Source organism: Papio anubis, chromosome 6 (assembly GCF_008728515.1).
Source record: "Papio anubis isolate 15944 chromosome 6, Panubis1.0, whole genome shotgun sequence".
Lineage (NCBI taxonomy): Eukaryota > Metazoa > Chordata > Mammalia > Primates > Cercopithecidae > Papio > Papio anubis.
In genome coordinates, this window is record NC_044981.1 from 135,787,122 (window position 1) to 135,802,783 (window position 15,662).

At 44.2% G+C, this 15,662-nt stretch overlaps 1 protein-coding gene and 1 long non-coding RNA gene across 5 annotated transcripts in view; one reads left to right on the top strand and one right to left on the bottom strand.

Moving 5' to 3' along the window:
• Positions 1-3,044, top strand: part of LOC103884047 — a 111,405-nt gene extending 108,361 nt beyond the window's left edge. For 3 of the 4 annotated variants that reach the window (XR_002521779.2, XR_002521781.2, XR_002521780.2), the window contains one exon: positions 1,789-3,044. This is a non-coding gene — a long non-coding RNA (uncharacterized LOC103884047). The remainder of the gene's footprint in view (positions 1-1,788) is intronic. The other variant, XR_004184409.1, reaches the window with a different exon arrangement.
• Positions 1-4,844, bottom strand: part of RSPO3 (R-spondin 3) — a 76,473-nt gene extending 71,629 nt beyond the window's left edge. The window contains exon 1 of the mRNA XM_009206151.2: positions 4,229-4,844. Within this exon, the coding sequence (XP_009204415.1) occupies positions 4,229-4,325 (97 nt within the window). The 5' untranslated portion in view covers positions 4,326-4,844. The remainder of the gene's footprint in view (positions 1-4,228) is intronic.
• Between the last annotated feature and the right edge of the window lie 10,818 nt (positions 4,845-15,662).

Sequence of the window (15,662 nt, forward strand, 5' to 3'; positions counted from 1 at the left end):
GTTTTTCCTTGCATTTAGATGTTGCCACTACTGCACATGAGTTTGCGTTTGTCTTGATTTATACAGCTATTACATGATGTATCAAAGAATACACTTCAGCAAATTCTACTCATATCTCTATCTTTAAAACACTGTTACTCTAAAAAATAAGGTAGACTGATGACAAATGTAGACAAGTGTGAAAACTACATTGTAGTCAATATCCAAACCAAACTTTCATTTGAAATTAATATTACAAAATGTTTAGTAGAATTAAAGGTTTTTTCTGTTTTATCAGTTAACTTGTTATTATCCAGGATTCACAACATAATCACAAAGAGTGTGTCATAATTTCAAAGACTGGCTCAACATCTGAAACAATGTCATGGGCAATGACCAGTACATTCCAATAGTCTGTTTTTATTTTATTACCATGAAAATTATTTCCTTTGTGTTCTTTCTTTCTTTCTTTCTTCAGACTTCTTTACGAAAGACTTGTGAAGTTTTACAGATTGTGCAATGAATGCTTTTAAATTATTATGCATATAACGGCTTTTCAAAACTTGCATTTATCTAGAGTCAGAACAATTAAAACCCAGCTACTAGATGGCATCAAATAAAAAGGATGCTAAATGCCATCTAATGTTTCTAACAATAACCTTCTGGCATAATATAATCCTACAGCATCTTCCAGATGATCAAATAATATATACTATTTAGGAAGCTTTACTATTAGGTATTTAATTATTTGACATTGATCATCATTGTATAATAAATAATAATATCAGTTCAAAAATTTCCACTCAAGGAGAGCAGTTTATTTTCTAAACCTATTGAATAAATCATGGCCTTGAGACCATCTAATTTATTTCTTAATAAACCTAACATCTTCTCTGTGGCCAGAATATAGAATACATGTGTACATAACTGTGAGATTCATGGCAGGAGACAAGTTCCACTTGCTAGATATATGACATTATGTAGGTTACTGAGCTTCTAGTTCTCAGGCCTTTTCTTTGTAAGAAGGGAAGATTAATCGTACCTGCCTCTACACTTCAGTGTCTTTTTCAGGGCCCAAATAACTAATCCAAGGGAAAATGTGAGGCCTCACTAAGATATTGCGGCTATCATTGTGGCAAAAACAAGTGCTTCTTAATGTTATTAGCACACAATCTGGAATTCAAAGGTTGAGTCCTTTTTAAGATCTATATACCAATTCAAATAGACAAAAATTTATTGTGTATTTATTCACCCATAACTAAATAGACATTTTAAAGTACAAGAGTCTTGTTTAAAACACTGTTTCTTTTATGAGAAGAAACAATAGTTTGTAATAACTAGGATCAGCATTTATATCAAAGTAGAGACAAATGGGATTACAGTTGTTTTAGGGAAACAGGAGAATACTGATACGGCTTTATTTGCTATTTCCGAGGATAATGCATGGTTCTTTGGACATGACAATATTCAACACTTCAAATGAATGTTCTTGTTTACAAAAAACTTTCCTACTAAAACAATCAAGAGAGATCACTAAAATTTTTTTAAAGCAGTTTTTAACACCTTAATTTTCTATCTGTCATATCTTTACTGAGGATTTTAAGCTTAGGAAATTGAAACTATTTAACTACAGGCCAAAAGATTCCTTAAATATTCACTTAATTGTCTCTTGAAGAAACAGTTAGGATAGCCAGCCTCTTTTGAAAACACGTTTGACCACATGTTTTCTTTTTAAAAATGTTTCCTAGTCCTTACCTGAGAAACAGGAACTGTGAATTGAGTCTTTTTATTCGTTTATTTTTTCCCCAGAGATTTCAAAACAAACGATATATCTGAGTTTGTGCATATGCAGTTTGACCTTGAGTTTCTGGGCATTTAAAGAGGACGTTTCTACCCTCCACTCCTTCCTCATTTAAGTCATACTGCACCTGCCGAGAGTCTAGTCTGTCTCCTCCAAGGACGCAAGGGGTCGCCCCTCTACCAGGATTGCACCAGCAAACCAAGCCGCAAACGCAGACTCAAGTGCGAAGGAGCAAGAGCATCGCTGCGGGAGCTGTCTGCCAGTCCCACTCCCAAAGAATAACCGGAATTGCAACCCAGTTCCACCCATTCCCTCTTTCATTCCCGCAACACAGACAGAGTTCGCCTTTGACTTGGCCTTGAGATGATTAAGGCAGGTCGAAAAGCTGTTTTTCTCCTCTCGGCCCAACTTAGAGGTGCATTATCCCACAGCTCCCTGAGACAGCGCCCCGGGAAAGCTTCCTGCGCCGTGGTCCTCGCTGGGGGAGGTGGGCACAAATGGACTACAAGCTTTCTTTCCTGTTTCTTCCTTCGGAATCAGGGGCCCCAAAACTGCAAAGCGAGACGCCTCTGACACTCAGTACCCTGTTTCTCCTTGGCAAGTGTGTGGCTCCCAGTCCCGGGGGTCCTCGGTGGGGCTAAAGGAGGGAGCGTGCTCTGGGACGCCCAATGGGCACGGGCTGGAAGAGCGGATGGAAAGCAGAGTGGGCTGCGTTTCAGCTCGGGCTCTCTATGCCCACTGACCCCGAGACTCAATTCCCCAGGTCAGACCCTGGGAGGAGAGGAGGCGGGGACCGCCAGGCGCGTGGACACCGCTGAGCCCCAGGCAGCCCCTTCCGCGTCCGGGCCGGAATGAAAGAGTGGGTGGGGAGTTACCAGAGTACACACCATTTGGAGGCCAAGAATAATAAATCGGATGCCCTGACATATTTAGTTTGGGTTCTCCTGCCCCCTGCTAGGCGATCCTAAAGGCGGTGAGGCCCGGCCAGGGCCCCTGTCGCTCTGGCCCTGCCACCTTTTTTAAAGGCAATTTTCAGGTGAATCAAACCTTGTCTGGCTGAGGCCAGCAATACAAAGGGAGCTTTCAGGGGACCCTCATGCCCACGGGCAGGGCAGGGACAAACAGCGGCCGAGAACCGATTACTAAATTTCCATCTCACACAAGCCCGTGTTGTGTCCTCCGCGCTGCCCCGACGCCTGCCCAGAAAGACTTCCCGGGCGGGACGCTGGGAGAGGGATCCCCTTGGGGAACCAGGTAGGGCCGCTGGGCATGGGCTGCACGCTGCGGAGGTGCGAGGGGCCAGAGCAGCAGCATCGCTTCCTGCCCCTCGCGAGCTCCAGGAGAGGTTTCCTCCTCCCTCTCCCCACCAGCGCCCCCAGCCATAGAGCCCGGGTCACCCCTGCTTTGCGATCTGCGAAAGGACTCCCCATGGAAACACAGACACTAGAGCAGCGAGGGCGCCAGGATGCCCTGGAGCGAGGAGAGGTGACATCTTCGCATCTGTCCCTTCATCTCGGGAAGATTACACCTTTCAGACAGACCAACCCGAGCTGAGGCTGCCCTGGTGGTGTCCGCTTAATTCCAGCTACGGCACTGTCTTAAGAAGCCACCACAATCCAACCTTCCAAATAACAGCATTAAGGGCAGCGAGGAGGCGAATCTTTAGGGGGACCCCACTCTCTGTACGTGTGTGTCTCAGGGGACACACTTGAAAGGGCCAGAGATGGTACAGATGCTCACATGTGACAGTCAACTCTGCACCTCCGGCTCCCCACAGCTGGGTTTCTGCTGTCTTCAACCCTCGGGCGTGGGACGTCCGGCAGCTCTGCAAACGCGCAGACACGCGAACCCCAGCGCCTCGCGCGCCCTTTGGCTCCGCTGGTGCGTGTCGGGGATGCGGCAGCTCAGGGGCTCGCTCCCTGGCTTCCTGGCCGGGTAGCGGGCGCTCGGCTACCGGAGTCTAGCCTAAGGGCCCAGCCGAGGTCTCCCTGCACCAGGCGGTTGCGCGAGGTGAGCGAGTGCCGCGGCCGCGCCTCCCTCGGCATTTACTTAGGGGTCAGTGGCATCCTGCGCTGGGCGTCCCAATTGCCTAGGGCTGGGTGCCCCTGGCCGATCCTCAAAAGGAAAGCACAAATCCCGGGTGCGAGTCTAACCCAGGACCGAACTTTCCCGCGAACCTGAAGTTACCAGGGGGCGGGAGCCACCTTAGCGCCGCGTCCGCCCGCCCCTCGCACCGGCTAGGATGCTGCGGGAGGCAGTGGCGCGGAGAGGCAGGGGTGAAAGACGCCGTCCATACCCCCAGAGCCCAAACCCGCATCTCCTCTGGGAGGCGCAGGGCGCAGGGCGGGAGGACCGCTGCCGTTGGGAGCCGGCTCGGGACAGGCAAAGCGACCCGACAGGTGAACGCGGCGGGAGGGAGCAAACGCGTAAAAAACCCCCTGCACTTACTTCTTCGCTGGCGCCTTCCCCGGGAGGCGTTTTGGCTGCCGATGTATTCCATAAAGTTCAAAATGATAAAAAACCAAGAAATCAGTCGCAAGTGCATAGTAACCCAGTAATGCTTCCCTTCCTTTTCTCCTTTTTCTTTTGATTATTAATTATATTTAATGTTTTTAAAATATATGTAGGTGTTAGGCGTATATAGAGAGTGCCCGAGCAGCGGGACTTCTCCTCTCACATCCGATAGGCGTGCTGTGATGGCAAGCGAAGCGGGGCGGGTGGACAGGGAAACCAACTATTGTACTTTCAAATTATCCAAGCACTGAACTGCGGGGCTTCGCTGGGGTGGCTGGCATCGCCGCGAACCGGGGTTCCAGGAGCCGCCGAGGCGGCCGCAGGTAGCATGTTGTGCGGCAACTGCCGCAGGCGGGATCCGGGCGGGCGAGCGGCGGCGGCGGCGGCAGCGGCGGCCCCTTAGGCTCAGAAGCTGCGGCGGCAGCGGCTGCAGTGGCGGGGGCCCCGGGAGCGCAGTGGAGCGGGCGCCGTCGGCACAGCGGCCATGGCCAAGGGGCGGCGGAGAGACCCCGAGCTGCTTCTGGCGTGCGCGAGCAGGAGACGCTCCAGTGTTGGGCTGGGCTCCCGGGAGCACCACATAGGGGAGGAGGAGGAGGGCAGGGAGGGGGGAAGGGAGAGGAGGGCAGGGAGGGGGAGAAGAGGGGGAATGGCTGTGGGGGGCGGGGGGAGCTCGGGGGCGGGGAAGGAAACTGCTGGAGCAACAACCCTGAGCGACCTCAATAACTTTCAATTTCAAGAGGGAAAGAGGGAGCTGGAAAAGTACAGGCGTTGGGATTTGGCAGAGGGACGGGAAGAGGCGCCTAAGGGGTCCCGGGTCTACAGCGCAGCATCTCTGGACACTGCAGTGACGGCGGGAGAACTCGAGCCAGGAGAATGGGGAAAGCAGTGCGTGCGAAGAGCCCCTCAGAAGGGCAGCTCCGGCGGGGAGACTTGGGCGCACTGGGGCTGGCAGGCAGTGTTGAGGTCGAAGACCCCCCACCCGTTCAAGTTCGGCTTCTCTCCGCGGCCTCAAGCTAGGCGCACCCGACTGTCGGTGGCCGTGCGCCCCTGCGCCCCTGTGCTCCGGCGCCCCCACCCCACTCCCAGCGCCGGCGCGCAACTACCCTCTCCCCTTTGGCAGATCGCTGGAGAGTTTCTGGCTGCTGACCTGTTCCCGGCTTTCCTGACCTTCTCCTCTGTTGCCTTTCTCCCTTTCTTTCTTTCTCCCTTTCCTCTCTCTCTCTCTCTCTCTCTCTCTCTCTCTCTCTCTCTCTCTCTCTCTCTCTTTCAATAAAAGTGGCTGCAGTTGGTCGCCAGGCGGGTGGTCGGGAGGAAACTCTGTGGGTGCTGCCGGTCAGCTACTCTGAGGTTTACCTGCTCTGAGCGGGGAGGACCCAGAAGTGTGTGCGCTCAGGATCTTCCCATTGGAAATGCAGTTGTGCTACGGCCTTTTTTTTTTTTTTTTTTTTTTTTTTTTTTTTTTTTTTTTTTATTTCTTTTCCCCCCCAAACCAAGCCTTTTCTGTGGCTTTGGAAGATTCCTTTCCCTCTCAGCAATTCCCTCTATAGTCAACTCGCCCCCCTTGGAGCTTTCTCTCCCATCCTCGGTCTCCCAGTGTTCTTGAGAGGATCTGCTGTACATATTGATATCTCATCTGGAAGAGTGGGAATAAGATTTGGAAAGATTTTCCCAGTCTTGGAGAAGGAAAGGGAAGGTCCACTACTTTCTTATCTTCCCAGCCCAAATGGAGGCCCAAGGCAGCAGGGAGTAAGATGCCCTGGCCCACCCAGGGATGAGAGAACAGAGGGCTGGCACCCCTGAGTGGGGCACACCCTGGCTGTCGGTAGTAAATGGTGAGCTTTCCTCGTCTTTTCTCTGGTAGCACTAGCCGGTGAACTTTTTAGTAATTACTGAAGAAGTATTTAGTCGAAAGTCACAAGCCTCAAGTGATTTTAACATAAGCCTGACTTAATGTATTATATTTAACAGAATATCTGGAGGACTGCACTAGCACTACAGGTTAACACAGCAGCAAACTTCTGGGAGGTCACTTTGAAAGAGTCCCTGATTCATAGGTGCCTTGCTAATTTTTGTGCTCAGCTCAAATAATTCAATCTAAGTAAATTGCTAAAGCCTTGCAGAGAAACAAGTGACACTTGTACTTCTATCTCCTTCCTCTATTTGTAATCCCTATTACTGGATTTCCTTTCATTTATGTAAATTAGGTAAATTTACATGAATTAGAGCATTTTGTAAGTTTGCAATGCTACGAATTTTATGTCTCTGGAGTCCTTTACTGGTATATTTGTTATACATCCCAAAAGTAGGATAGAGGCAATAAAGTGGCCTGGATGCAAAAGGAAAGGAACTTGAAATATGTATTATTTTCAAGATGCTAAAAATTAGAATCTCAGAGATCGTCTTTTGATGTTAATTCTTTAGTTAAATATCACTTATTATACTGCCTGCTTGTGTTGGAATTTTGAAAGTATGCATAGCTTCCTTTAGGTTTGATATTATGAGGAAGGCAACACCCCAACAAGATTATGATTTTTGCCTTCTTTTTAAGAGTTCCCATTTACAACACCTCTCTTTCAGTGGTGGAACTTTTTCTGTACATTGTATGCACATGTGTGTGCACACCCCCACACGCAGCTTTTCCACCCTTTATCTGTTGCAAAATGTCTAGTTATAAATGACTGAGTTTATCACTTTGAACCAGCAAAGTTACAGATAACAGGACAATTCCAATAATGATTATCCAAAAAAGAAGCCACTCTATTTTACTATGCCTGTCCCCATCTGCTTTGCTTTCCTTCTTGCTTAATACCTCAAGTCCTGAATATCTGCACCATAAAACATGGGGGATTTAAAGACTATGGGAGGCTCCCTTTGAAAAGGACTCCAGAGACAGCCTTTCTAATCCGGGATACTTGAGCCGGATGGGATGAGATTGCAAAAGGGATGTGAAAAAGCAATTTGATGAACAACTTCAGGGAAATAAACATGAAGAAAGACACTTACTTTTCACTGTGCGGTTGTGCAGACATATGTTAGTTTGGAAGAGAACAGGAATGGCAGTGTAAGTAAATAAACAAACCCGATGAGAAGCTATGGTTCTTGAGCCATCCCAGAAAAGAAGTGCTAGATGCAGTGGGAAGGAAAAACTTGTCAAGGAATAAGCTCTGCTCAGAGGAAACATAAGGAAAACATTAAATAAAAGAGGAGAGTATTCTTTCTCTCTTGATGCTGTGCTTTAGAATAACTTTTTCCTGATCCGTGTTACCATCATATTAAATGTGTGTTTACTTGCCTGGCTGAGTTTTACGTTCCCTCAACTGTCTTAGAAGCTTATGGAAAGCATGCCATAGCATATTTTCTGCAACATAGTATCTTTTTTTTTTTTTTTTTTCTTCAAACAAGAAAGCAGCACTTACAGAAGCCTGTGGCTGCCAGTGGATTTCAGAACTCAAGCCTAAAGAAAGCTAAAAACCATAGGCTCAGCATAGAGGTCAACGTTTGCTTATTTTTCTCTAAAACACATTAGTTCCAGGGAGTTTTGGATAACCAGGAGACTGGGGGGCTTGGGCCAGGAGAATAGAATAGCTTTGAACAAAGGTAGGAGGCTAAGCATATCCAGACTAGTTACTGCAACTTCTCATCTCTCCTTCCACTTATTCCAACCAGGCAGTGACAACAGTAACAAGTTATTTTTATCCATTGCAGCAGTGGCACTCTAAGGAAAGAAAATGATTGTCATATTGTTGAATCTATACTGCAAATATGTGAAAGGGGGTGTGCTCCAGAAAGAGAGAGCAAGCCCAATAGGTTGGAAAGGGATATAACTAGTAGTGATGAGAGATGTTTGGCAAAGTTGGGGCTGACATCAGTCATTATACCACAGAGCGAATATGCAGATTCTGAAAATGCGCAGCTCTCCAGTTACTCAGATCGTGAGGCATCTGAGTCAGTAAGTCAAACAGGGTACTGCTGGCTGGGTGTGTGTAACTGATGCAGCTAGAAGTCATCCCTGAAATACAGAGTGGGGAGCAGCATTTAAACGCCATTGAAATTAGTACATGAAGGAAAACTACTATTTTTAGAGAGAGAAAGAAAGGAGACAGAATTATTGTAGCAATTTAGAAAGTGATTATATGGTTATATAGCATTAAGAAAATGAGTAAATCAAGACCCATGATGGATTACTTTCTGTCAACAAGAAAGAATGTTCTTCCTCCCAGATGAAGTTATGGGACATTTATGTAATTGTGGCAAGCACCATCTGGTATGCCTATGTTTAAAACTTCTTTCACAAATCAGTTGATTGCTGGGCTTACTTAAAATGTGAATATCCAATAGTACTCAATATGAAGAATTTAACAGCTCAGAAAACATTGCATGATCATGGAGGTTTAATAGAAAGAGGCTGTATGTTGTAGTAAGAGAGCACTAAATTGTGGATCTGGGGATCAAGGTGAGTCCTTGTTTTGTACTTACATTGTTGTGTATCAGATTTCTTCATCTGAAAAATGAGGAAATTGAACTAAACTATTTCCAAAGTCCCTTCAGCTCTGACAATAATGGAACTATTTCTAAGAAAGAAAGACAGACTTGTAATTGCAAATGTCAGAGCTATTTCTAGTTGTGTGACATCACAGCTTTTACTTACAGAATTGTGTTTAATTGAATAGGTCCAGATTTAGAAATCTGCTTTCAAACTTGTTGATTTTCTGGAAATGCCTAACCCATTACAAGAATCCTAGATGACTCTGGCCCAGCAAAGATAAATTCAGGACAAGTTCAATCTGTCTAGATGTCTGCAGACTTTGGGACAACAAGAAAGAACAAATTATAAACTCGAGATTCTAGGCAGAGTCCTACAGAGTGTAGGGAAAAGGACTTCTGCATCTCATAAAGAGAGCACTCATTTAGACCTGTTTGTAGGAATCACAGATGAGGGAGGAATGTGGATCTCACTAAGAGCCATTCTTTTTATGTTTGTATTATTACTTTCTTTTTTTTGGAATAAAAAGTTGGAAATAAAAGTCAAATTTTATTTTTCCTATTCTTATCTTTGGATGAGGATTTATATGCATGTACCCTTCATCCCAGGAACCTCTTCTGAAGGTCAGCAGTGAAGCTTGAGTGGTTGTGGTCATAGATTTAGGTTGAAGGGTTACTATCAAAGACATGAAAGTATAGGATGTAGGCCGGGCATGGTAGCTCACGCCTGTAATTCCAGCACTTTGGGAGGCTGAGGTGGGCAGATCATGAGGTCAGGAGATTGAGACCATCCTGGCGAACACGGTGAAACTCCGTCTCTGGTAAAAATACAAAAAATTAGCCAGGTGTGGTGGAACATGCCTGTCGTCACAGCTACTTAGGAGGCTGAGGCAGGAGAATCGCTTGAAACTGGGAGGTAGAGGTTGCAGTGAGCCAAGATTGTGCCACTGCACTCCAGCCTGGGCAACAGAGCAAGATTCCATCTTAAAAAAAAAAAAAAATGTATAAAATGTAGAGTGCCAGATGAGGGATAATACCAATGAGTAATTTTTGTAGCTTCTTTTACATGTATTATCTCAAAACTTCCTCAAAACATGGTCTCACAGATAAGACAACTGAATCCAGAAAGATAAAGTTACTTGCTTAAGCTTATAAGATTCTGGCTATTTTGTATTACCCCCAAATCTGTTTTCTCTGCCCTCCCTGTCCCCCAGGAAGTTGACTTCCATAAACTAAATCACCAGAACTCCTTTCCCCTGCTTTCCAGTTAAGTTCAGGCCTAGGCGGGGGTACCTGAGGGTGATCAGATCATGGGAAGGAAAAGTGATGCCACTCCTTCTCTGCTTTGGCATCATTTGCCACATCCTTCAGGAGGCTACAGCCCTGTCATGCAGTCCTTTTTCTGTGGCTCTAGCACTCAAGTAGGTTTCAGAATCACCATTTAACCTCCCTGACTCCTCGGGCTTAGGGATAGAAATGGCTTCCCCGTCTTCTTAGTTCCTTGGTGACCCTACATCTCCTTTTGGTTTCTTCAACCCTGTCTGCACTATAGAAAATGTCCATTTTATAAAAGTATCTTTCAAAAATTCTTGTTGGGTCCCTAAGTGACACAGAAGTGTTAGTGCTTGGACTTGTGACCAGGTTGTCTGATTTAATGCCAGTGCCCTTCCTACTATGTGGTCCTGCCTTTCCAGAGGAATGCACTCTGATTAAAACTAAGTTGCATGAAGGGAGAGGGTCAGCATATGTTACAAGCCAGGAAGGCTTGTAAAGTATGGAAGTGGGCACACAACAAACATCAGAGCAAGGTCATGGGCTAAATCGCCATGAATAACTAGAATCAGAATCGCAGAGAGTAAAGCAAACTTCATGTTCAAACTTATAGCCAAGCAATCAGAAACAAGAAGTCACAGGAAAAGAAAGAGCAAGGGAGTCAAGAAACAGCAGCAACAAAAGCTGGCATTGATGTTAAAGCATGGTTTGACTAAGTCACTTTTTACTTATTTTTTCCTGGTAGGTCCAAAATGAGCCTTGCACAATCCACGGTAAGGGTAGTTTATTGGAAAGCATAGTGAAAGATGGAGCTAACCTCAATGTGCCATCCATTCATCCCATGAATATTTGTTGATGGTGCCTACTATGGGTAACTCCAGGCTACACACTGAAGCAGAGTTTTATGCGTGGCCTTTAAGGCAAGAACTGTGAAGGACTTACATGAGGGGTTGTGTTGGTGCTCAGATGAAAAGCAATGCTATGGTTTATGACAGAAATGAACTGGACACACCCAGCAACAAGCTTTAGGAAGTACTTCTTCAAAGCTGCCATATTCATAAACAAAACAGAACAAAAACCTCCTCCACCTGTATTCGTACTATCATTTATGGTTTATGTTTGTTACTGCTGGTGCCACTTTGGGTAGCTACTTTTGGTCATCTGGCTACTTTTATTTCAGCACTCACTGAACATGTGACAACCTCCATGCTAGGTCCAAAATACAAAACTAGGGACACTAGGCCCCTGCCCTCAAGGTGAATACCCTCAGTGAAGGAAGCAGGCACATAAACCATATGGTAACTGCTGTGTCATAAGGGCTCTGCAATGTGTTGTGGGGAAAGGAAGAGGAACAATACTTGAGGGGCAGTGATGGTGGTGAGGAAAGAGATAAATTCTGCATCTAAGATAATGCAGATTTTAAAGAACGAATGGTGAACCTTAATGGGGATAAGGAAGGATCCCTCCTTTTGCTTTAGACTGGTCCTGATTCAGAGGCAGGGGGGCAAGCTCCTTTTCTGCCTTGCTTTGAGGAGGTCAGTGGTCATGGTTGGCTACATGTTTGCTAGGGAGGCAGCCAGACTCCAAGAGCTGCATCAGGCTTCCTCCTTCTCCAGCAATTCCTGTGGCTCAGTGGCGATCCTGTGGGAGTGTAGTTCATGGCTGATACCTGTGTGGGGGTTTGTGTGGGTTAATGATTTGACCGGTTTACTGTAGTGAGAATGTGGGCAGATTCCTCTCCTGTGAGAAAGATGACATTTCATTTCCCCTATTCCTACAAGTGTTTGAGAACGTTTAGGATAACTACCAAAGAAATGGGGGTTGGCCTTTGTAAGTGTCTGGCTGTTCCCATTCTCTTGCCCCAACTCCATGCCAAGCACTCTCCATACATTCTGGTATTCTTTTGGAACATGTTCTCCCCACACAGTGTTTTGTGCACCCATCCTTATCAAAAATCTCCTGCTGAGGCTCATCCCTTCTTCTTTCCAGCTCTCCCCACCCTAGAATTTCCGTACTTTGAACTCTAATCCTTGCTCACTAATGATAAAGGACTGGTTTAGCTCTGCCCCTCTCTCCTTCTCTTCCCCCATATAATCTTTTCTTCCCAGAAACATATTTTGATTTCACTTTGGCCTGTAGGGTATGTCACAGGTGTGGGGGGTTTCAAGCCATTATGAAAAAGCTTCGGGTGGCTCATGGTCATGATATTTTTCCAATTTGGCAGGTGGTATTCTGTATTTGTAGATAACATTGTCTCACTGAGAAGTATTCTGCAGGAAGATAGAGGACAACAAAGGACTTTCTTTCCAGGGAGCTTGTATCAGTTATGTATTGCTGTATAACGAATCACTTCTAAACTTAGTGGCTTAAACTATCAACTGTTTATGGCTTCTCGCAATTTTGTGTGTTGACTGACTCTCCTGCTGGTCTCTCCTGGGCTCTCTCATATGCTACATCTGGCTGCCAGGTCAGCTGACATGGCAGAGATAGCAGGCCTCTCTTCCCAGGTAGTATTACATCCCAACAACATGGAGCTCTCTGGGTTCCAGAAATGTGAGACAGGAAGCTGCAAGGCCCCTTGGAAGTCCTACAAATGTCGCTTCTACTGCATTTTATTGACCAAAGCAAGTCAAAAGACCAACCTAGATTCTAGAATTTACCCAATAGACTTTATCTTTTGATAGGAGGAATTGCAAAGAATTGTAGGCTATTTTAAATCCACCCCAGAGCTAATGGGCAGGTTATTAACCTCTGTATAAAGTCAAGTGTGGAGCTCTTTGGTCAGTCAGAAAGTTGATACCTAATGGAAGCAAGAAAGCAAAACTGAGGTTTACCCTATACCCTATCTGACCACCTATACTGAATGTCTGGTTCTAGATCAGTTCTTTCTCTGAATTGAGTTTTAATTCTAGACTTGAAGCCTCACAATATCAAAGCAGTACAAAGGTCCAGGCCATTGCTGGGACAAATTTTCAGCTTTGGGTACATAAATAAGAAGCAATTATGGCTTGGAACTCATAGAGAAAAATCTTTGCAATGTTCTCATCTTGGGGGAGGTCACAAGTGTTTTTCTTCAGCCTGTTATTTCCTTCCCTTTTCTCTTGTCTTAAGAGCTAGGATAGTATTCCTTAAGGTTTGTGAATATAATATAGACATCTCATTGAAAAGAATCCCTGTGAAAATGACTCTTTGCCAGGAGGCCTTCCTTTTGTCTACTAAAATTTGCAGCAGAACTTACCATTTTAGTGCATAGAAACATGAAGCACTATCTCATTAAATTCCATAATTCTAAGATTTAACGACATGAGGTACAATCATTTTGCCCTACAACATAGATTTACCTTAAGTGTTTAGGAAAGGAGGTGATTTAACTAATGGATTTACTTCCTCACTGTGACTTGATTCTCTGATTTAGTTAGGAATGATATATTGGGTTTTCATGAGTTTTTGGTGAATTTTCACCATTATGATCATAAGAATCAATACTTTTTTAAAGTAACATTGTAAATTATATACCATATGGCATCTTTTGTCTTTTTTAAAAAATATGCGGTACTATGGTTTGAATGTGCCCTCTGCCAAATTTATATATTGAAACTTAATCTCTAATGTGATTGTATTCAGAGGTAGGGCCTTTGGTGAGGTGATTAAGTAATGAAGAATCCACTCTCATAAATTGGATTCATGCCCTTATAAAAGTGGCTCCAGGAAGCTCCCTTTGCCCATTGCTCCCTTTGCCCATTGCTTGCACACAGCAAGGAGGTGCCATCTTTGAAGCAGAGAGCAAGCTCTCAGCAGACAATGACTCTGCTGACACCTTGATCTTGGACTTCCCAGCATCCAGAACTCTAATGAATAAACTTATGTTGTTTTATAAATTACTCAATCTAAAGTATTTTGTTGTGGCAGCCCAAATGAACTAGTATACTAGATATTCAAGGACAGCCTGGTTTCCAAAAGTCAACTAATGCCTTGAGGATTTCTCCTCCAAATAATTATATTTGTATGTATAGCTTGCTTTCTCTTTGTTCATGTATATTTGTATTTTTCCTCTACTTGTTTTTTAGCATTGTTAAAATTATTCACATCAATATGTATACTACTTGAAATCATCACAATTAGAAGTTTATTTTAAATGCAAATATTCCCAAGAAAGTTAAGAATGGGTGAATTACTTTAGTTAGATTGTTTCCTTCTGAACACATCTCTGAAATGTGACAAGGAGAGAGGGTCTGACCTGTTTAGGGGCATTATGAACTGTGACTATGAGGGAGACCTGTGTCTGTAAGGACACCGAGTAACTAAGGGAGGTGGAAAAGTGAGCGTAGAAGCAGAAGTTGCAAGAAAAAGCAGCAGCAAAAGGAGTGGTGTGAGTGTGCTAAGGATGAACTTAGTAAAAGGATACACTAGTTTTCTAGAGATAGTTTTATGAAGTGTTAAGAAAAATCTAAATTTGACACATTATGGCAACCTCCTAAACATAGGAGGAGACTGCATAAAATATTATACATAAATTGTTCTCAAAACAATGACATAAATTCACCTGATGTTTGAAATGAGATAGTAAAGAAGAAAAATTACCTGGAACCTGCACTAAAGATGGAAAGTGGGTGAGTATGTATTATTGGAATGCAAGGACGTGGGGCAAAATGCATATAGTTTCTTTTTACTCATTTTCTTTTAAAATTTAACTGTTTTCAAAATTGCTATTACTCATACCCGTTAGTGAGGACTGTATGAAAGTATTTTCTCTGCATGACCAACTTCTAAATGCCTCTTTGAGAGAAACTTCAGTGACAACATAGACATGTTTGATTGGATACTAGTACTTATGCTACCTTCTTTTTAAAAAAGTGTCCACATAATAAAAATGTTTTGTTTAATATATAGCCCTGAAGTTTCATATTCTAGATTGATAAATTTGTGGGTATTAGCTTTTAAAACGTTAAGTGGACATATTTTTCATTCACTGAAAATTGTGTTGCCTTACAGTTATTCTCTACCTATCGAACCAAGGTCATTCATTGTTTGGTGGTAACGGGAGATAACTCCTAGACCACAATTTCACTATTTTGCTTTGAGTCTCAGAGCTGCCTTCCTTGAATCCCTAATAGTTAGTCTTGCCATGGATTTGTTGAGAGAAAGAGATTTCTAAACTCCAAGTTTCCTTTATATATACCAGCAAAGTTTTGGTTCCAAATATGCAGTTTCATGGAAAGCCACAGTGTAGTGAGGAATCAGGACTGTAAAAAGTGCCCTTGTCAGAAGGAAGAGGAAGGGAAGAACCTTTCTGGAACTGGAGGAAAGAGTGGGAGTGTCAGAAAGAAATCAGACTCTAGTCTCCTCTTGACAGTTGATTATTCATATCTCTTTTTATATCGAAGGAGTAGAATTATTATGCACCTTTAGGGCCTTGTGTAAGGTGTTCATAGAGAACTAATAATCAAAGGTAGAAGATGAACTAAAATCACCCCTGTGCTTGTAGAAATGAATATAATTGTTCAAAGGCAGATCTGCCAGGGGCCAGAGACATCTTGCACAACTCTCAAGTATGGGTGAAAAGTGCTCAAAAAACTTTTCCCTGCGGTGTTGGTCCTGGCATGGCATTGTGTGG